The following is a 23,731-nucleotide window of genomic DNA, read 5'->3' on the forward strand; positions in this document are numbered from 1 at the left end:
TTAGGCTTATGATTTTAAGCAGAATGTTGAAAGAGGATTTGGCTGAGTTTGTGACAGTTTTTTTAAAAAAAAAATATATCTTTATTGATTTCAGAGAGAGGAAGGGAGAGGGAGAGGGGGAGAGAGAGATTGAAACATCAATGATGAGTCATCATTGATTGGCTGCCTCCTGCACATACCCCCACTGGGGATCGAGGCCTCAACCCAGGCATGTGCCCTGACCAGGACTCGAACCGCGATCTCCTGCATCCTAGGTCGATGCTCAACAGCTAAGCCATGCTGGCCTGGCTGTGACAGTTTTGAAATGTTTAAGAGATCTTAATATTCACCCTGTTTATACGCTTAATTTGTTATATTTTAAGAACTGTTTAGGAACTTGGAATTTTAGGATGGCTATTTATAAACTTAAGAAAGCAGGATACATTAAATTTGTAAAAATCACTAGGATATTTAAGAAATGTAGTTAAAGAAGTTTTAAGCTGCCCATCCTTAAACACAATCATTTAAATCTACTATTCATAAACAGAATAATGAAATTTGTAGGTTAAACTTAAAATCTTAGGAAAACACTAGACTTCAAAATTCTACTTCATACCAACTATACTTAAAAAAATTCCACTTCAATAATAAGTGAGTGCTGTTTTAAGTTGCTCTTTGTGGTAATTTGTTTAAGCAGCAATAGAAAACTAATACAGCAGACTTTTAAAGAATTTAACCCCATCATTACTTGTATTTGTGAAGGGATAATTTAGTAGAGTAGAAAGCCCACAGGTTTTGTGGCCACACCAACCAAATTTGAATATATTATTCAAAATTTGAATTATACAGGATGGAGCAAAATAGGTTTACAGTTGTTCATATGAGAAATAACACAATAATTAATAAATAATACAAAAATAAACTCTTTCACATACTCACAAATGTAAACCCACTTTTGCCATACCCTATATTATTTGTTGTATGAATTTGAGGAAGTTACTATACTGTATTGAGTTTATGTTATTCATCTATAATATGGAAATGTTCATACCTACTTCACAGGATTGCTGGGAATTAAATTAAATTTTTTATTGATTTGAGAGAGAGGAAGGGAGAGAGAGAAACACTGATTTGCTGTTTCACCCATTCATGTCATTCATCGGTTGCCTCCTGTATGTGCCCTGACCAAGGACTGAACCTGCAATCTTGGCATATTGGGACGACGCTCCAACCAACTGAGCTACCCAGCCAGGACCTGCTGGGGATTAAATTAAATCACAAATGTCAAAGTGCTTAGCACAGGGCCTAGCACATAGTAGGCACTCAGTAAATGCTATTATTATTAATCTGCTTCTGTGTTCACAGCTCTTTTAACCCTTCCACAGATGCCTTTGTTTAAGCCCATTTTAAAGGGAGTGTAACAGCATTCTTCCCTTTCCAGCTGTAGTACTGAAAAGAATACACAGATGCTCCTGATAATCATCACTAGGCAAAGACCTCCATGATTGAAGCGAAAGGTCATTTAAAACACTGAAATTTACTTAGTATGTCCAGTACACATTATTATTAAAAAGCTGAGGTTTTAATCTTAAAGATTGAAAATGAGGAAAATCTTCATGGCCCCGAATTCTTCAGGGTGACAATTCCTGCATGCTTTAAGTAGAAAGGATATGACATCAAGACATGTATACTCACACCATAAGAAAATGATGCACAGAAAATGCAAACATAAGCAGAAAAGCAAACTAGGCAGTTTTATTTATGAATTTTCTAGTTTTACATTAAGATTGTTTACAGAAATTGTTATGGATTGCTCAGAATCAGATTCTAGAGGCCCCCTGCTGGAAGTTACATTTATTCATTTTTGTTTCATTTTCCCACTAATAACAATAAAATCTATATGTACAGACGTCTGTGATGAAAGTACCCTTCACCTCCTTCATAATCTTCATAGCCGTTGTGATTCTTTTCCAGTGACACCTACATGAGAAATGTTGAAACAAATCATGCAATAGCCTTTCTTACTCAGCACAAGGTGCTCATTTTCTGTATTTTAAACTGATTAACATTTTCAGTGACAATATTCTCTTTGCTTGATCCTCAGTCTAACATTCAATTTTGGGTTGTTCTCCCCTTTTCATAGATGCAAGAACGTCAAAGCCAGTGGACCCTTAGAGATCAAGCAGTCCAACCTCCTCACCTAACAAATAAGGAAATGGGGATTCAGAAAACTCAGATCACTTCCCCAGAGCCTTGTAGCTAGTAATGACTCAGAAGATCACTCTCAAGATCTAGATTGTGGCCCGGATCCACACACAACTTGCCTGAATCAAGGGGAAGATAATAACTGTAGAAAAAAAATCCACAAATGGTATCCCTATAATCTTTACATAACAGACTGGTGACCTTGAGTGTATTTTGAGACAGCTGAGATAAAGAGCTCTATTACCTTAATACAATGGTACCTCCGTTTTCGAATGTCTCCGTTGATGAAAATTTTGGTTTACAAATGCCGTAAACCCAGAAGTAAATGCTTCGGTTTTCGAACATGCCTCGGAAGTTGAACATGCCACACAGCTTCTGCTGAGTGCAAGATCCTGAGGCTCAGCTGTCGATCCCTCGGTTTTTGAACATTTCAGAACTTGAATGGTCTTCTGGAATGGATTACATTCGAAAACTGAGGTACCACTGTAACTTAATTTCAGAAAGTCTCACTTCTACCCCAATCAGACATTCATGTGAAGTTAGGATATTTTTCAATAATTAACTTAAATACCTTATTCCTGTAATTATTTTATAAGTGACAGCATAGGTTACACCTACATGTAGTCATTGAAACAAACCAAAGCATAAGCAAAACATTCCACTCCCCAAATGTTAATTGGCTCAGAGCACTGCAAAACTGAACTGGTTTCAGTGGATCCAGTTGTAAGTACAGTCAAACCTTGGTTCTCGAATGTCTCCCATCTCGAACAATTCGCTTCTCAACCTGACAACCCTTTCATGTTGATACCTGTATGATCAGTCATGAGTCTCTCAGGCAAGAAATAAAGAAAAGAATGCATGAATATGAGTCAGTGTACCACTAAACGTCACGTTGTTAACATCTCAGGAAGTTGTGCTGTGAATATTTTTGTGGGTTTTTTTTTTGCTTCTGTTGCTGCTTATTATTGTTAAATTATCATTTTTTACTTTACATTTCATTTCCTTTTTATTAAATTTTCATTTACATTTCATGTCCTTTTGTTTTTAAAGTGTTTATTTATAGATTAAACAATACATTAGACATGTACTGAATATAAGAAAGGTTAAAACAAGGAATCATTTGGCGGTCTGGAATGGATTGATTCAATTTACATTATTTCTAATGGGAAAAAATGATTTGGCTTTCAAACAGCCTTCCAGAATGAATTAAGTTCAAGAACTGAGGTTCCACTTGTAGCTGGTGTTTCCTGGTTCAGCTATTTTTATATAAAGTCCTAACCACAGTTATAGTTTGCAGGTGGATTTGGTATTAAGATTTACAAATAATATAATAGCAGCCAAGATGTCTGTAGAGTCAGTAGATTATAAAGCACAATAACACATGGAGGTATTCTCCAAAGTTAATGTTTACATATCAAATATTCTCTTATTGGAAAGTTCATGTTTAGGTTGGAAGTACATATTAGTGTTTACAAGTAAAGATGCTACTGAGGGAGCCTTCAATTCAAGATGAATGCATTTCTAATGGCAATGGCTTGATGAGTTGAACCAAGCCTCATTTACCCTCCTCACACTCTACTGGCAACACTAGTTAACAGGGTCCTCACCAAGAACTAAAGAAAAATAAGAATCCCACTAGAATGGAGGAATAGTTTATATGGAAACCAGTGGCAATCATGGCAGAAATACCAGGAGCTTAACTACATGGTAGAGAAGCTAAGTAGGAGAGATGAGAATAGGAGCAGTGGAAATAAGGGAACAAGGGCAGGAATTTGAACTGGACACTATCAGAAGAAAAGGATTTGAGCTAGCGTGATTATTTCTAAAATAAATTGGTCAATGTAATTTCTTTCCTTAAAGTCAATAGTTCTGTAATGTCCTCAATATAGAATCCATACTCTAGCATGGCACACAGGCCCTTTATGATTTGGCTCCTGACTTTCTACTTCTCCACAATCACCTATCAACACTTTTGCCCACATACTTTACACTTGAGTTCAGTGATTTTCAAACTATTATTAAAGTGGAATATTCTATTCCCTAGTTCTAATAAAATCTTAATTGGTATCCCAATATGAAAAAGATTGAAAAGAAAACTGCCTTCATTGGCTCCTGAGACACCTCTTCATAATGTCTAGAACTCTGCAGTACACAGCTGGAAAACCACCATAGTAGGACCAAACTAAGCTAATTGCAGTTTACCAAATATGCCATGTTTTTTTTTTTCATTTCTACACCTTTACATATGATGTTTTCCTGTAACTGGAAAGCCTTCTCCACCTTTCTGCTTTGCTTACTCCTTCTCAGCCTCTGGGACTCAACTCAAACACTATCTCCTCTAGGATGCCTTCCCTGCCCTTCTTAGCTGCCATGCTTACCATAGGCATACCTCTATCAAAGTATTTATGCTATGCTTCTTTCTCCCTCCCATCACTTTCCCTCCCCTCCCTTCCTCTACTCTTCCCTTCTGTTTCCTTTTCTTCCTTTTAAGGAGTAAAAATTCTTTCTCAAGTAGATAGCACATTTCTGGCATATAAGAGCTAAGTAAGTACTTAGTGAATAAATGAAATACTACAAAGAAGTAGGAGAAGAAGAAGGGGACTAAAAAAGGCCATTGAATTCCAGTGGGTGTGGCTCAGTTGGTTGAGCATCAGCCCATTCACCAGGAGGTGGCTGGTTCAATTCCCTGTCAGGGCAAATGCCTGGGTTTTGGTCCCTAGTAGGGAGCATGCAAGAGGCAATTGATAGATGTTTCTCTATCATAGATGTTTACTGCTCTCTCTCTTCTTCCTCTCTGAAATCAATAAAAACATATGTTGGGTTTTTATTTTTCCAAAAAAAGGACATTGAATTTGACAATAAGGAAGTAATAAAAAACTTTTGCTAGTAAAATTTAGTAGGATGGTAGGAAATGAAGTTGGAGTTAAAAAATGAATGGGCAAATAGAAACACCTATGAGGTTTTAACTGTATCTGGAATCTATTAGAGATTTTGTTCCTATTTTAAAAATATTCATATTTGCCCCTATATTCCCATGGGAATTTCTCAATTCACTTTGAAAATCCTTTGAACAATGAGTGTATATATATACACTAATATATATATATATATATATATATACTAATATATATATATATATATATATATATATATATATATATATACACACACACACTAATAATCTGAAAAAACTTGTCTGCAAAAAGAAAGTCTATTCAAATGAAATGATACATAAAACTACACAGATTCTGTGATATAAAGTTGAAAGTGCTAATACTTACATTTTGACTCATGTTCGTTTGGTCATTTCTTTGCTGCAGCTGCTCCTGGAGATAGTCATCCCTAGTTTTTATTATAAGAGACCTGACATGAATCACAAAAAGGCAATATTTTAAAAAACTATCTTTTATTTTGAAAGAAATTATTATTTAGAATATATGTCTTCAAGCAGTATTATTTCATTATACATATTGAAGCATCTGCTTTAAGACTGGACACTAGATGCAATTAAAATCCAGAGTAGTGTTCTGATAAGTAAGTTTCAGCTTAGGTGTGAATTATTACTTTCTGCATGCATAACAAAGATCAGAAGTTAATCAGGCATATGGTTGAATATTTTTGTTTAAATTTTTTTTCAGGAGTGATGTCAACAAGATGATTGTTGTGGACTGAATGTTTTTGTTCCCCACAAGTTCATATGTTGAAACCCCAACACCCAATGTAATGGTATCTGAAGGTGGGGCCTTAAAAATCCATGAGAGTGGCGCCCTTTGATGAGAGTAGTGTCCTTATAAGAAGAGGAAGAGACCAGAACTTGAGCTCTCTCTACTATGTGAAAATAGACAATAGGTGGCCCTCTACAAGCCAGGAAGAAAGCTTTCACCAGAACCCAACCATGCTGACACCCTGATCTCAGACTTCCAGCCTACAGAACTGTAAAAAAATTAAATACCTGTTATTTAAGCCACCCAGTCTGTCGTATTGTCTTATGGATGCCCAAGCCGACTAAGTCAAGACAATGACAGACTAGAAAGCTACAGGCTCTTCTTCCTTGATAGAGATACAGAGTTAGCAGCAATATATAGGGTGAGGCAAAAGTAGGTTTACAGTTGTGAGTACACAAAACAGAGTTTATTCTTATATCATTATTATTAATTATTGTATTATTCTTCATATGAACAACTGTAAACCTTCTTTTGCCCCACCCTGTGCAGACTACAATATCTCTGTAAGCACTCTAGAGACCAGCTGAGAAGCCACAGCATCCAGTCCATTGTAAAACCAAAAAGGTATTCCAATGAATGAGGTAGGAATATTCATGGCATTTAGTGCACCCATTTGTGTATCTCTCTCTAAACATCACAGCACAGAGCAACCAGAAGGAAACCCTTATATCAGGGCTCCTCCCTTGGAATGGAAAGTAAAGATTGGACCATGCAGTGAATGTTCTGGTTTCTCTGGGAGCTGTCTGAAGGGCTGGTTTCTGTCTCTCAGATTCTGGGCATTGATGAGACTGGTGCCAGAGTTTGGAAGCCACTGAACACAGAGACAAACAGCACATTAGAGCTGCAATTCTGCAGGTAGATACCAAGGGGAGTAAGAGTTCATAAAAGGTTTGAGAGGTCCTTGAACTTGAACTTCTTAGATGGGCAGATTTGGTGATCTCCCTTTTCATGAAGCCACAATGCAGAAATTGAGAAAGGTGTTGTTTTTTACAAATGTCCAAATCTCAGCAAAAATTTATAAGATATACAGAGAAACAGAAACTTAGTCTAATCAAAACTACAGAAACAAACCTCAAAAAAATGCAGAACTGCCTGACAAAGAATTTAAAATAATAGTCATGTTTGGCCGGGCGTGGCTCAGCGGTTGAGCATCGGCCTGGGATCCAGGAGATGGAGGTTCGATTCTTGGTCAGAGCACATACCCGGGTTGCAGGCTTGATGCCCAGTCAGGGACATGTAGGAGGCAGCCAATCAATGACAACTCTCTCATCATTGATGTTTCTCTCTCCCTCCCTTCCTCTCTCTGAAATCAATAAAGATATATTTTAAAAATAAAATAATAAAATAAAATAAAAAATGAAAGAATGCTTTTAAAAAATAAAATAATAAAATAATAGTCATGAAGATGCTCAATGGGCTAAAAGAGAGCACAGACATGCAATTAAATGAAATCAGGAAAATGATGTGTGACCAAAATGAGAATATCAGCAAACAGATAGAAACTATAAGAAAGTACCATAGACTGGGTGGATTATAAACAACAAAAACTTTTTTCTCACAGTGCTGGAGACTGGAAACTCCAAGTTCAAGGTGCCAACATGGTCAGGTTCTGATAGACAGCCTCTACATTTGATAACTTTAAATTTAACTGAGCTAATACTACTTATTTGTGTTGAGGATACAAAAAAATTATAATTGAAGATAAAGGAGAAAAAAACTGAACAAAATTGTTCATTATGTTTTAAATGTACTTGTAAAATGACAAAATATGTCATTGGAACATACAATGGGGTAAATACAGTCTATTTAATAAATGGTGCTGGGGAAATTGGATAGACACATGCAAAAAAATGAAACTAGACCACCTTCTTACACCATATACAAGAATAAGCTCAAAATAGATTAAAGGCTTAAATAAAAGACCTGAAACCATAAAAATCCTAAAAGAAAACACAGGTAGTAAAATCTGACATTTCCTTTAGCAATACTTTTTCCTGATATATCTCTTCAGGCAAGAGAAACAAAATAATAAACAAATGGGACTACATCAAACTAAAAAGTTTTTGCATAGCAAAGGAAACCACCAAGAAAACAAAGAGACAACCTACTAAATGGGAGAGCATATTCACCAATGACACATCCAAAATTTATAAAGAGTTCATACTATTCAACAGCAAAAAACCCACAAAAAATCCAATAAAAAAATGTGCAGAAGACCTGAATAGACACTTCTCCAAAGAGGATATACAGATGGCCAACAGAAATATTAAAATATGCCCAACATCACTAATTGTCAGAGAAATGAAAATTAAAATCACAATGAGGTATCACCTCACACCTGTCAGAATGGCTATCAATAAATCCACAAAAGACAAGTGTTGGCGAGGATGTGGAGAAAAGGGAATCCTGGTGCACTGTTGGTGGGAATGCAAATTGGTGCAACCACTATGGAAAACAGTATGGAGGTTTCTCAAAATATAAAAAATGGAACTGCCTTATGACTCACTAATTCCACTTCTGGGAATATATCCAAAGAAACTCAAAACACTAATTTGAAAAAATATATGTGCCCCTGTGTTCGCTGCATCATTAATTACAATAGCCAAGCTATAGAAGCAACCCAAGTGCCCATCAATAGATGAGTGGATAAAAAAGTGATGGTGGTGCATATATTCAATGGAATATTATTTGGCCATAAAAAAGAATAAAATCTTAACCATTTGCAACAACATGGAAGGACCTAGAGGGTATTGTGCTAAGTGAAATAAGTCAGACAGAGAAAGACAAATACCATATGATTTTACTTATATATAGAATCTAAAGAACAAAACAAACAAAACAAACAGACTCATAGATACAAAAAATAAACTGATGGTTGCCAGATGGTAGGGTGGTTTGAGGGACTGGGTGAAAAAGGTGAAGGTACCAAGAAGTACAAATTGGTAGCTACAAAATATTCAAGGGATATAAAGTACTGAATAGGGAATATAGTCAACAATACTGTAATATCTACATATGGGGCCTGGTGGGTACTAGAGTTATCAAGGGGAATCACCGTAAATTATATAAATGTCTGACCACTATGCTTTACACCTGAAACTAACATAAAATAATATTGAATGTCAATTGTAACTGGGGAAAAAACCTTACCCTGAACTCTGGGTGGGGGAGACAGATTTAAGCCTTGCCTTCTGTCTCCTGGCCAGTTGACTTCCCAATAAAAGCCTTTTCTGAATAGCCAATGTGATAGTATTAGATTCTATGCATTTTGGGCAGCAAGACATAGCTCAGTGTCAAATGCTTTAGTGGAAGTATTATACCACTTTACAAACAAAAACTAGGTGTAAAATGAAGTAAGACATGACAATCCCTGATAAATGTAGAAATGTGAATTTCTGTCATTAAACATTTTAATTTTTTATAACAAATTATTTGTATACTGCTGATATAAATAGTGTGGGACCTTTAGCATTAAAATGGTACCTACATCAGATATTGTCCATATGCACAATAACTCATGCGTACATTTTGGAAATAATTTTTTAGCTGAAATCAGTAATTCTGTGCAGTTGTTAATATAAGCTAAAATATTTCACTAGGTGTTTATAGGCAATGAGAACTGAGGACAATCACTGAGATTTTCAAGCTAAAAATAAATTTTTACTCAACTGCATAACCAATCACAATAAAAGTGTTCTGTGGTTTTTAAAACTTGAATAATCTGCAATACTATTAAATTTCTCTGGTTCTTTTGCTAGGGCAGACAGGGCTAGCCTAACAGTTTTATAAGGCAACAGTGTATATATACAAATACAATGTATATATATACAAATATATATATATTCAAAATATATTTAGGAGGTTAAGATTGCATGTATGCATAGAATAGCATCCTCTCCTATGGGCTGATTTGAGGAAAGCAGGAAAGTTCAGTTGCCCAAAGATGCACCTATCATTTGTCTGATGAGGACTCTCTGAAGATGCTTTTAGAAAGAAGATAGAGGAGAGAAATACAGACATTCATTATTAAAAATTATATACTATCAATCTATCATAGTTGATTTTTAGATTAGCTAACTTAGTAAGTTGGAAGGTTCAAAGGGAATGGGACCCCGAGTCCAAATATTTGTATTGTGGAGAAGGATCAGTAGGAAAGGGTGAGTACATGGGACTCTGCCTGGGAAAGCTGATCTAGATGGAACAACTTAATTAGGGTACATTAAGAAAATGGATGATAGCTACAGAACACCAGCAAGTTGAAAGAATATTGATCCTATGTATACAGGGTGTCCCAAAATAATATATATACACTATAACAGCTGATAGCTTAATTCTGAAAATGAAATGTATTTTAATAAACACTGCCTTTATAATTATTCAAAGTGTGTGTATACATTTTTTGGGATACCCTGTATATTATCTCTATCCTATTAATATCTTTGTCCCAATAAAAGCCTGTTATAACAAATACACACTTAGTGGTTAAAATATAGCTATATAAATTTGGTTTTGGAAAAAGGCTTTTAAGGCCATTTATATATATATATAACTTTCAGCAATGTTATATTTATTCTATTATTGATTGACTTTTAATTAATTTTTTCTATTTTTCAATTACAGTTGATATACAATATTATTTTATATTAGTTCCAGGTATATAGTGACTTTATAGTTTAAAAGTGTAAATTATTTTATTTTATTTTCTATTTTTAATTTTATTATTTTGAAATCAAGTCATTTTATTTAGTATTAACAGTAGTACTGTAGTAAATGCTACTACAGTAGCCGTTAACATTAACTGAGCTATAACTCAGACAAGCACTACACATGCTAAGCACTACACATACATTATCTCATTTAATTCCCCAAATAACCTAAGGATGGAGGTATAACTTACCCAACATTAAAGGACTCAAATGCAGATTAGTCTAGTAACATAATTAAGCTGATCAAGAAAATAAATTTAAAAATATACAGATATATAAAGTATGCCTTTACATTTCTACATCACTTAACCCATTGTACTAATGATTAATTATTCATTATGATTTTACCTGTCAAATTCATACCTAATTTTGGGTGAAGTTCTGAATCTTTCTACGGGTGAGTATCTTCTATATTTCCCTGATTGGTCATGAGAACTTCCTGATTGGCCATGAGATCTCTCTGATTGGCCATGAGATCTCTCTGATTGGCCATGAGATCTCTCAGAGTGGCCACGAGATCTCTCTGAGTGGCCACGAGATCTTTCTGAATGGCCACGAGATCTCTCAGAGTGGCCACGAGATCTCTTTGAGTGGCCATGAGATCTTTCTGAGGGGCTACGAGATCTCTCTAATTGGCCTCTAGATCTCTCTTGTTGACGACGATGGCCTCTAGATTTCTCTGAATAGTGTCGATGTTCTTCCAGTTGGCCTTGAGATCTTTCCAAATGATGTTTGTTCTCTTTCGATTGGCCTGGATCCCTCTTTGCTTGGGTCTTAGAATTATCACTGCACTTGTCCTGCAATGAACCATAATTTTACAAAATTAATATTTCATAAAGACCATTTCTATGGGCAACTTTTTATATGTAGAATTCCCCCCCACCACACACCTTTATAGACTAAACAATTTTCAGAATTAATTTGCAGAAAGCTCTGATGTCTCATGTCATTAGAAGAATATTATGCAAATAATACTTTAATGAAATGTTTATATATGGAAAATTAGTTGCTTTACAAATTTGAATATATTCCAAGGTCATGTTCTACCTACTGTTTGCTGGATCTGTTTTTTTTTTTTACCTAAAGAAACAACAGATTTTGTGACTTTATAGTTAAGGAGAGACAGAATATAATAGCACAAACCCTTAGAAACAAAGGAAAGTGTTCAAAATCATACTATTTATTGTTCACTGTTCAGGATCATTAAAAAGTTATATATCTCTTCAGTATAAATGAATATTTAATTCTAGTCAGAAAGACAAATAACTAAGGGGAAAGGTGGCTATAAAGAAAGCAAAAGTTTGGCCTAATACTGTTCAGGTAAACTGGCCTGGTAACAACTCAGCCTTTACCTTTTCATTTTTTAAACCAAAAGAGCAGTAGAGTGAACCAGCCAAGTGGAAATAATGAAAGCTTTGACAAAGTTCTACGATGCTACATAAATGTAAGAGGATAAAGTCATATGGACTGTATGGAGAAATCAAGCTTTCCACTAGTAAATATTGCCTAGCAAACAAATATGCCCTAGATCTGGCATTGTAACTTTCTAGTATAACACTACCAGAAGCTGGAAGCAATTGTTAAGAGGTACAAAAAATATTGTTCACATAAAACTTTAGTAAAATAAAAAATGACAAATTTGTTGCTTTGCTAAAGCATAAAGCCATAGCCCTTCTTCAACTTTTCTACTGCAAAGCATAAATAAGATTGGGTGAAATGCACTTGCACCTCCTATCTTTTTTAAGTGACTAGTGTTGGGAGCACAGTGGGTCAGCAGGCAGAACTGAGACCCATCTCCTAAAGATCCATATGCACTCAAGTACCCTTCCAAAGGGCTTGTAATATTTTTGAAAATGTTTAAATAAGAAATATTTTTATCAAATTGGATGTTACCAATTTCTACCTTTACAAAACAAATGCACGTTAGTTTTCTTTTGTTATAACAGAAACTCTATAAAAAAGAATTGTGTTGAATAAATACAACTGTATTCTAATAACATGAGGATTAAATCTTGTAAAGTACAAAACTAACTTATTAGAATTTTTGAAGCATGATTAGAAACTGTAATTTTTATTAAATTTATTGATGAAGTAATTATGCTTAAATTTTAATATTTCTTGGCATTTATTTACCTGCTTAGTTAAAGACTTCCTGTTTAACGGGCTTTGTCCAGACTTGAACCCAGATCCTTGGTGTGATTTTTTATCATTTCTTTCCTCAACGTTGTTTCTGGATACTGAGGATCCTTTGAAAAATAATTATTTTCTATATTTTCAGTCAGTAAATTCAAGATGTCTTTTAAAAGTATCATCTTTGATCTCATTGTTTTAAAGCTATGCACAGGGTTTTATAAAACTTCGCTATTTCATTAGTCTGATATCATTGGAGAGTCTCACTGAATTCTAGAACAGTCTTTGCCATACTATTTCTATTTGCATACCTTAATATGGTAGTCTTCTCTGTATATATAATATCTCAAATTTGGTTTCATATGCCACCAAAGTTGGTACATATTATCTGAAATTAATTGAAAAATACCCTGATAGGAAAAGGAGAGATGTGGAGAAACTGTGCTTTGTATTAATCATGTGAATGTTTGCTTCATCTGCTTTGCTTTGGGTGTAAAGAAAGCTTAAGAAATGATCAAAGGATATGGATCTCCAAAAAGCTCATAAAGATCAATTTTATGTTTAGTTAGAAAGATGAGAATGGGCTGCCTCACCATTCTTAGCAGCTTTACAACTATAATAACCACCATCCCTTACTTTTCTCAGAACCCACTAAGCCACTGAAGGAGTCAAATAAGGATTCTAATGAAGCTGGGCAGGCAACTGGCAGGGGCTTAGAGTATGCACAATATCAAGATGGTTCTTACCTGTTGACTACACCATGGAGATCCTTAATTGTTGAAAAGACTTCTCTACTATGGCAATCTATATCTCATTCATATTAAAATATGCCCACTGCACTGACTAATGTGATTAGGGATATGACTAACTTTCTTCATGTTCTTCTGCACTCTTCTTTGCCCTACATCATTCATTTTTTCAAAATGTGGATGCCATGGTGCCCAGATTATTAACTATTGCCTCCTAAAAGTGGAATTGGACCAACCAGCCAGGCAAGTGAACAAGTACAAAACATTTCTCATTCTATCCAGATCTCCTTTAAGGAAATAACTTATTAAAAATTTTGTTCATTTGTCATGGCATAAATTCTTACCAACACCGTATGCCTACATTTATAAGAAAAATGAAACTAGCAACGTAATGCAACTTTAGAACACATTCCAAATTTGTAAATTTGCTTATGTAGCTATTCACAAATATTTCAGACTCTTTATACCACATGTGATTATTAGTATATTTTACCTCTCTGCTGGCGATGCTCACCACCATTTGATTGCTGTACTGAAACTGAGTTCCTCTCTCTCTCCTTCTGTATCTCATTCTCATCTTCTTTAAAGCTTGGATATTCTATCTTTCTAAGGATTATAATGTCATCTGTATGAGAAAACACATAAAAATAAAGACAATGAAAATGCAAATTACAATGTGTCTCAAGCGAATAATCTATATTCTACCCTCACTGTATGTTAAAATATTATTTATTTATTTATTTATTTATTTATTTATTTATTTATTTATTTATTTATTTAAATATATCTTTATTGATTTCAGAGAGAGGAAAGGAGAGGGATAGAGAGATAGAAACATCAATGATAAGAGTCATTGATTGGCTGCAGCCTGCAACCCGGGCATGTGCTCTGACCGGGAATCGAACCCCGATCGCCTGGATCCTAGGTCAACACTCAATTGCTGAGCCACGCCCGGCTGGGCTAGAACATTTTTTAAAAATTAGTAGCCCTATAAAATAAAAAATGATAACAATATAATAATAATGAACTTGTGAAACCACAACAAAGATCAAACAATGCAGACGTTTTAAGATTAGTTTCATGGAACAAGAAAAAGAAAAATTCCTGTTAACAGATTCATAGTAACTTCATTCATGCAAAAATATAATACGTTCAGAGTAAACTAGCTTAAAGGGGAAATCAAATAAATAATTTTACCAAACATTATTTTAGTTTCAGAGAAACAGAGTGATGGTACCAATCCTGATTAAATGTAAGTGCTATAAAATTAGTTGTACTTATTTTCTTGAAAAGAAAGGAAACAATGGTTATGGATATTCACAGGAAATACCAAATAAGGTGAAGAACCAAGACTAGTGTAGTAGTAGGAAGCAATTAGACTACTCTGTAGTCAGGCATGTTCTTATGCACTCACGCAGAGATAGCACTTACATGGCATGATTTGAGGGATGAGAGGCAGGTACAACCTGCTCTAAAATAGTTTTCCTAACATCTGGGATGAAAAGCTCTAAAAGTAGGATGTTCTGTCAATAGATGGAAACTTACCTGGGTCAAGGTATCTTTAGAAATAAGCACAAACTAGGCATTTGGAAGGAGCTAGAGATACTAGAAAAAAGAAGGGAAGTTGAGAAGAGTGCAAAAGAGGAGGCAGTTGGATACTAAAGATTAACCACTCCTTTATTATTTTGCTTAGTATTAGTCCTGCCTCAAGTCTCTAAAACTCCAATTCTGATTTTCCTTGAAAAGGCTGTCAACTCCAAGGTAAAAGTCAACATAAAGCTCAATAATCAATTGAGTATCATTCCTTGGCAACTCCATTTTAAGCCTTTGTTCTGTCTGCCTCTCAGCAGTCATTGATTGTAACCTCTCCTATAGACATAGTCTTTCATTTTCTATTCCTTGTATTCCTTATGCATTCCTTTTTCTTCTCAATTTTCCCCTCTGTTGTTTCTCCTGCTTCTACATTTAAAGTATGTACAAATCTCTGTACAGGTTGTGTGTTTTTTTCATTAAAGTATAAGGGAGTATACTAACAGAACATCTTAGAAGACATCACAGAAATATTTTTAAATCTCTAATCCCTCCCCCTCATTGGCCCTGAAACAATCACTACCCAGTTTACAGGCACCCAATGAAATGGGTGATTTCCTAATAGGAGAGCAAAACTTCAGAGAGGAGAAAGTGAAGAGCAAGCTCCTTCCTAAGTCAGTACCTTTTGCAATGGCAGGAGGGGGTGCTGTGGGACCAGTTTGTCTTGTGGCACTCATACCCAATTTGCAGTGACTTTTAATTTTTCCTGTCCTCAGATTCACCAAAAATAATGGCAAGCTCTGTCTTAGAATCTTGTAAGGTTTAAATAAAATAGAAAATTTCTCATGCAGATCTACAGCTGCAGTTGAGAAACATTTATCTAAAGTTTTATGACAGGAGTGGCTGAATGGATAAACTATGTGGATTAATAAAACAGCTTTAAATTGATAGTACTTTAAAGTTCATAAAGCATTTCCACATAAAAGCTCTTGGCACAGTATCTGACATACATGAGATACTCGATAAGTGAGATAATAAATGAACAAACATTTATTGAGTGACTTATATATGCCAGGTACTGTGGCCCCACACTAAAAGGTCAGCAGATATTATCCTCACTTTATAGAGAAGGAAACAGATTCAGGAAGATTATATGACTTACTTGATGGCACAAAATTAATGTTACCAAGCTAAGACAGATTCTAAGTCCAAGATTCTTGCCACTACATTACACTTTCTCCTTCAAAAGTATAGTTATCCTACAAATTAAGACAGCAGCATCCAGGTTACCTACCATTCATTTGAATGTGACATTCCTATTAAAATAGCATTTTCCTTTCAACTGTGTTTGAAATTAATTGCACAAAGTCAAGTTTAACATTCAGGTAATATAACAGCAACCTCTACTCCAGTACTGCCCTGTCCCCTGGATTTCTTCAGCCTAAGATTTGGTATACAATCATTATCAGGCTTGTGCCAAACCATATAGTGCCATATAGGAAAGCTATGGCATGGCTTTAAATCCTGTCAGTAACCTCTTTTGCCCAAAAGGACTTAGGTCATTTGAACTTCCAATCAAACCACCCTGCAACTCACATGATCTTTTTAAACTCATGAGTAAAATATATAAAATGGCTGCAGAAATACCTAAAGTCCTCTTCCTGTATAATCAAATCCTTTTCAGTTTACATTTTTAGCTTATGCATAATGTTATAAAGACTTTGGTCTTAGTGTCATCCTGAAAGTACACCACATTAATCCCACAGGATTTTCTCAACCCTTTCTTCTGAATATATTACTGTATGGAAGCATTTTCCCCTATCAGTCTAACCCAATCCAAATATCATATAACTCCCTAGTACTATGAATGAACATTACAGAAGAGTAACAAATCGCAATAGTATTACAAAAAGCAAAACGTTGAACTTTTTATACAAGATGGACTTTTTATAAAAATTATATTCCCAGACAGGCTTTACAAAGATTGACTGTCATAGTTCACATTCAACAAATGGGTATAGCCTGGCCGTGTGTGACTCAGAGGTTGAGCATCAACCTAGGATCCAGGCAATCGGGGTTCGATTCCCAGTCAGGGCACATGCCCGGGTTGCGGGTTCGATCCCCAGTCGAGGGAGTGCAAGAGGCAGCCGATCAATGACTCTCTCATCATTGATGTTTCTCTCTCTCTCTCTCTCTCTCCCTCTCTCTCCTTTCCTTCCTCTGAAATCAATAAAGATATATTTTTAAAAAACCCCAAAAAACAAATGGGTATAATTTTCATATCTGCTACTTGGCCAACAGCACCAAGATATTTTGACTCAGTAATTGTTCTAGAAGAGAAAAGGTAGAAATATACTCTGGTATCCATACAAATCTACAATAACGAGATTCTCCGGGTCAATAATACATTATTTTCCCACTTATTTTGCCTTACTCGAAGGCTGTTCATCACCCTAGGCTACAAAGGATTTTGTTATGGTGTTGACATTTAAATTTTCTTAAAAATGGTCATTGTTTTCACCCAATTTAGACTCATAAGTGTTAAATAGAAACAGCCCTATAATATGGGTTCAAGTTGAATGACTACACCATAGCTGCTACATAAAATTCATTTAACTAATAGGAAATTCAATTTTCTCTTCAGATTTTTCATTTTTTTCTTATATTTATCCCATTATTGAATTTCACACCAAAGAAGTTCACTTGTGCAAGGGAAGATAAGCACACCAAAGCAGAGTACAAAAAAGCAGGCTACACAATAGACAGAAGGAATTTGTCCTGACAATCTGTAACACAGGCCTAGAATCACTCTAAATCTGGAATGGGAACATTAACCAAGAAAACACCTATCCTTCATTTTGCAAATGAGAAAACTGGGGCCTAGAGAGGATAAGTGATAGGCCAAAGGTTAGTGAATGGCAGAACTGGGCTTAGAACATAAATCTCCTAATGGAAGGTTTAGAAAGTCATACTAAGGTTTTTAAATGTTATCCTATAGGTTAATAGTTCTCTACTCTGCCTGTGCCTCAGAATCATCTGGATAAATTTATTTTAAAATAGAGAGGCCCTGCCCGGCTGGGCGTGGCTCAGCGGTTGAGCATCGACCTAGGATCCAGGAGATCAAGGTTAAATTCCCGGTCAGGGCACATGCCCAGGTTGCGGGCTCCCAGCCTATCAATGATGGCTCTCTCATCATTGATGTTTCAACTCTCTCTCTCCCTCTCCCTTCCTCTCTCTGAAATCAATAAAGATATATTTAAAAATAAAAAATATATAGAGAGAGCCCCTATCCAAGATTATGAGTTAGTAGGACTGAAGTGGGACTCAAGTATTTGTATTTTTTAAAGTCCTCCAAGTACTGTAACTTTGATGTTTAGCCAAGACTGCAAACAACTGCTGTGAGCAATGGAGAACCTTCAAAGAGCACAGAAGTGAAATTATGAAATTGATGGTTTGTAGAGTATCAATTTGTGATTGGCATTAAATTACAGAATAGAGACTACACAAAGGAAGACTAGTTACTTTGGGGTAGGCAGAGGGGTTGCAATAGTCCAAGCCTGAAGAGATCGTAGTTTATACTAAGATGGTATCAGGGAAAAAGAAAAAGAAAAACAAGAAGCCTTCTCCCTATCCACCTCAGATCCAATGGGAACATTGACTGCAGCGGCCTGCACAGCCTCACCCTCCTTCTACCCATCCCCTTGCAAGCACAAAGATTTTCCCTGAAAAAGAAAGGGTGTTTTAACTGCTTTAACTAAAAATCAGTAACCAAGAGAATACAGAGCCTTTCAAATTCCTTACCAGGCACATTCCGTGGGAATACTCACATATACTTTTCAACAGTTTCAACATTAAAGATAAATTATACAAAGCAGTGCCTGTTCTTTCTACATCCTGATAAAAAGTTTGCCTTGAAGAATAAGTGTTTCCAAACTCTATCCTCAGGCTCCCTGATGCCAAGGGGGCAAGATGACCCAAACTTATCTGTACATTCTCTCCATTTGATAGAAAACTCTTAATTATTGAAATGTATGTACCCTAATTGAAACTTCTAAAACACCAGATATATATTTGTCTCTCACTCTTCTACCTACATAAGCAGCTCTCACTCTTCTAAATCAGAGCACTGTTTCAGGGCTTCTTAGAGCTCTGCTCTTGAGCATTTCCTCAGTTTGGCCCAAGTGAAAAATGTCTTTCCTTAAATTTACAGAGATTCAGGTCTTCTTTTCATTGACACCAGAGTTCACAGCATTCTCACTGAACTACTAGTTATTCAAGACCTCCCCAGGTCACCAAGAAAATGAGGCTGAATTGGTAAGGAGGAAGAACCCATAGAAAGATGTTAGAATTATGGCATGAGAGATACCTTCCTAGAATTCTGTTTTACTCTGTACCACAGTATTGCATAAAATATTATTATAAATGATTGCTGTAATCCAAACATCAGTGCACCAAATAGACATTTGTGCATTGCCCTAAAAAACTGTTCACCCTTTATAATATTGTTTTAATGAGGGAAATTCTTTATGCACCCAACAGCTGGCATACGAATGAAGTATCAGAACATAACAACACATTTGCCAGCTGGGGATTGCCTGTATATGACTAAGTACCAACTGAGTAACATAGAACTAAATTATATGCCAGGACAGCAGAGAAAAGCCAAACTATTATGTATAGGAACAACGGCAAAATCCTTGTGGCGGAGGTAGATAAAATGAATAGAATTTGAATGAACGGAAAGATTCAGGTGCTCCAGGAAAGAAAAACAACACACACACAAAAAGGCTTGGAACCAGGAATTAATAAAGTATATTCATGGAAAAGATCAGCTTGGCTAGAATGGAGGATTAGTGCTGGAGAGTTCTAGTAGGAAAGGTTAAATAAGGTAGATGATGAAAAGCCTTGAGTGTCTCAATATATAGTAAGGCATAGGAACTAGGGCATAAGTAGTAAGGATTATGGACAGAGAGTGAGGGGAGAATCCCCTACAACATCTGGCACAATGCCATATCAACCTACCAAATAACAAGCACTTACTGAGAGCATTTCTATGTGCTTGGCAGTATGCTAGGTATCACATGAAATCAGGAAATTAATTTTTAAAAAATTTTCAATTACAGTTGACATGCAATATGATATTAATTTCAGGTGTATAGCATAGTGGTTAGACATTTATATAACTTATGAAAAAATTATGAAATTAATCAATGCTTTTAAAATAGAGAGATAAAATAGAGAGATAATTTATATTATCACTGCACAGTGATATTTGAAAGGAAACCATCATCTTTTCTGTTATCTAATAATTTCTCATTTGACTATCTTTAGAAAGTAAGTCCACGCACACCCAAATCAGAGCTAATAAACAAGTTCAGAAAGATTATAAAAGATCCATACACAAAAATAAATTCTATTTCTCTACACTAGCAATGAACTATCTAGAAATAAAGTTAAGAAAGCAATTCTGACAAGAAGACCATTCATTAGAGGAAAGAACAGTCTTTTTAAACAAATGATTTTGGAACAACTGAATATCCACATGCAAAAGAATGAAGTTGGATCTCACACTATACTCAAAAAATTAACTAAAAATAGATCAAGGTTGTAAATGTAAAAGCTAAAACTAAAAAACTCTTAGGAGGAAATATAGGGGTAAATCTTCATAATTTCTTAGATATGATACTAAAGCATGAACAAAAGAACAAAATAAATTGTACTTCATAAAAAATTTAAAAATTACTGCTTAAAGGACAATATTAAGAAAGTGAAAACACAACTCACAGAAGAAAATATTTGTAAATTGTATATCTGAGATGAATCTAGTATCCACAAAGATAAAGAACTTTTTTAAACTGTTATTTCTAATTGAAAAAGATAAGTGTTTCCGACATTAATTTGAAAATAAAGTATTGACCTTTGAGTAGGAGAGAAAAAAAAGAACTCTTACAACTCAGCAATAAAAAGACAATCCCTTCATTTCAAAAGTCCACCCTCACTGCTCTTCTCCCTCACCCTCATTTCTAAGGCCTACTCTGCTGCTCCCTGTTGCTAAGGTCCTCCCTGGCTGCAATGCTCTGCCCATTTCTGAAGTCTACCCTCCCTATTTGTTATTTCCACTTTCATTTTTAAGGTCCACTCTCCCTCTTCCTCCTCTTGCTAATTCTAATGATTGTCCTTACTGCTGCTCCCTGTCTCATATTTTAGGTCTGAACCCCTGCTCCTTCCTCCTTATTTCTATAGTCCATCCTTCCTCTCCTTCCCCATTTATAAAGTCAACCCTCCCTGCTCTGTGTCCACCCATTTCTAAGTTCTGCCCTCACTACTCCTTCCTCATTTCTAAGATCTTCCATCCCTACCCTACTCCTTCCATTTCTAAGGTCTTTCACCTTTGCTCTTATTCACACCCTTTTCTTTCCTTTAAAAAAACCACTTTTTATTTATTTGAGAGAGAGGAAGGAAGAGGGAGAGAGAGAAACATCAATGAGAGAGAAACCTCAACATTGATTGGCTGCCTCCTGCACGACTCCTGCTGGGGATCCCCAAAACCCAGGCATGTGCCGGGACCAGGAAAGGAGCCAGAAATCTCCTGGTGCATAGGTCCAGGCTCAACCACTGAACCACACCGCCTGGGCCCACCCCCTTTTCTAATGTCTGCTTTCCTCACTCCTCCCTCCTCACTACTAAGGTCCACCTTCTTTGCTCTGCTTTTCCCTCTCATTTTTTAAAAAAATCTTTACCTGAGGATATGTTTTTTACTAATTTTTAGAAAGAGAGAGAGGAAGGGAGAGAGAGAAACATTGATTGGTTGCCTCCTGAAACCTGAAACCCAGGTATGTGTCCTTGACGGGGTAGAACCCAGGACCCTCTAGCCCACGCTCTAACCACGGAGCCACACTGGCCTAGGTCCCCTCTCATTTTTAAAGTCTGCTTCCCTGCTCTCCTACTCTACCCCTTCATTTTTATTTAAGTTCTTTATTATTTTTAAATGTATCTTTATTGCTGAAAATATTACAAATGTCCCCTTTTTATCTCCCATTGATCCCTCCCACCCCACACCCACTCCCCTCCCCAGGCCTTCACCACATTATTGTCTGTGTCCATGGGTTGTGCATATATGCATGTAAATTTTTTTGTTAATCCCATCCCCCCCCCCCTTTCCCTCTGATATACGTCTGTTGCGTAGTTCAATGTCTCTGGATCTATTTTGTTCTTTAGTTTATTTTGTTTATTAGATTCCACCTGTGAGTGAGATCATGTGATACTTCTCTTTCTCTGAATGGCTTATTTCACTTAGCATAATGCTCTCCAGGTCCCTTCGTACTGTCTCTAAAGGTACTCCATTTTTAAATGCGCCTATCCCCGAGTGCTCTGCCTGTACCATTTCCAACGCCTCTATTTCCTACTCATCTCCTCCACCCTCCCAGCTCTCCCCTCTATTTCCCTTCCATTTCTAAGGTACGCCCTCCCTACCTCTCCCCACCTAATTTCTATAGCTCTCCCCCGCCACTTTCTATAGCTCCACCACTTCTAAGTTGGGCCCTCTCTGCTCAGCTCTCCCACACTCATCGCTAAGGCGAAACCTCTTTACACTTCTAATTTCCAAGTTCGGCCCTCCGAGCTCCTTCCCTCCATATCGAAGGTCTGCCCTCACACCTCTCTTCCTCCCTCCCTCTCATTTCTAAAGTTGACCTTCCAGTTTGCTCCTTTACCCATTGCTAAATTTTCCACTTTTCCAGTTCTGCTGTCCACCCCCCCCCGCCCCCCCGCCCCCCCCCCCCCGCCCAGCCGGACCTCCGCCGCCGGCTCCCCTCCAGCTCCTCCCTCGTCGCCGGCGCTTCCCCCCAGGCTCCCCTGCCACTGCCAGCCCCTCCCTCGCCACTGCTCCTCTGCCGCCCTCACCCCCGGGGTTTTCCCCACACCATTTCTAAAGTGCAGGATGGCCTGTAGAGGTCTGAGGTACGAGAGACTAGAAAGCACTAATGGAGGGGAAAGGTGGTCTGGAGTAAATAAGCACCAAGGAAATAAATCACCGCTTTGCCCCAGCAGCAGGCATGCCGCCCACTACCACCCCTGCCACCCAATCATTTATGCCATTCTCTCGGACTCCGGAGAGCGAGTGGCAGCACTTGTGTGGAGGGAGGGGGTAGCTTACTGACATTCCTCAGGAAAGGAAAAAATAATGGAGGTAGCCAGCTTTTCACTATCCCCGCCCGCCCCCTCCCAGCAATCCTTACTCCCCACACCACTGTGGTGGCCAGTTTCCCGCCTAGCAGGGGAGAGCTGGACAGCCGGGAAAATGGGAGCTGAGAGGAGAGACAGGGGCTGGACTGCCATCCTCATCGGCTTTGGGGTGATGACTAGCCTCCCAGCTGAGGGGAGCGCCTCACAGCGCTCCGGCCTGGCTCCCTGACGCGAGGTCTCCTGCCCTAAGCCTGCAGCCCAGATTAGCGGGGTCTCAGGGCCGAACCTACATACCTAGAGACATATCTAGAAATGACATCTTCCCCAAATTCTTAGGGTCTGTCACCGCTTTTCCAGAAAGGGCTATCTTGGAAAGCGAAGCCATCTCCTCAGGACTGCACCGCAGGCTGACGGGGCAGGGCACCAGTGGTGCCCTCTCAAGGCTGGCTGTGGTCTTGTACTAGACTCGTCAGCCAATCAGTCTTTACCTTTGGTTGCTAGGGGCCTCAGGGGGTGGAGCTTG

General features: G+C 37.1%; 1 protein-coding gene across 1 annotated transcript in view; it reads right to left on the reverse strand.

The window, feature by feature from the left end:
- Positions 1-1,709: 1,709 nt before the first annotated feature.
- LUZP4 (leucine zipper protein 4) overlaps positions 1,710-23,731 on the reverse strand; it is a 60,769-nt gene continuing 38,747 nt past the window's right edge. Inside the window, exons 2-6 of the mRNA XM_081125255.1 lie at positions 13,988-14,119; positions 12,749-12,861; positions 10,979-11,412; positions 5,466-5,547; positions 1,710-1,959 (exon numbers count right to left, since the gene is read on the reverse strand). Of these exons, the coding sequence (XP_080981381.1) occupies positions 1,876-1,959; positions 5,466-5,547; positions 10,979-11,412; positions 12,749-12,861; positions 13,988-14,119 (845 nt within the window). The 3' untranslated portion in view covers positions 1,710-1,875. The remainder of the gene's footprint in view (positions 1,960-5,465; positions 5,548-10,978; positions 11,413-12,748; positions 12,862-13,987; positions 14,120-23,731) is intronic.

Source organism: Miniopterus schreibersii (assembly GCF_964146895.1).
Source record: "Miniopterus schreibersii genome assembly, chromosome: X".
Lineage (NCBI taxonomy): Eukaryota > Metazoa > Chordata > Mammalia > Chiroptera > Miniopteridae > Miniopterus > Miniopterus schreibersii.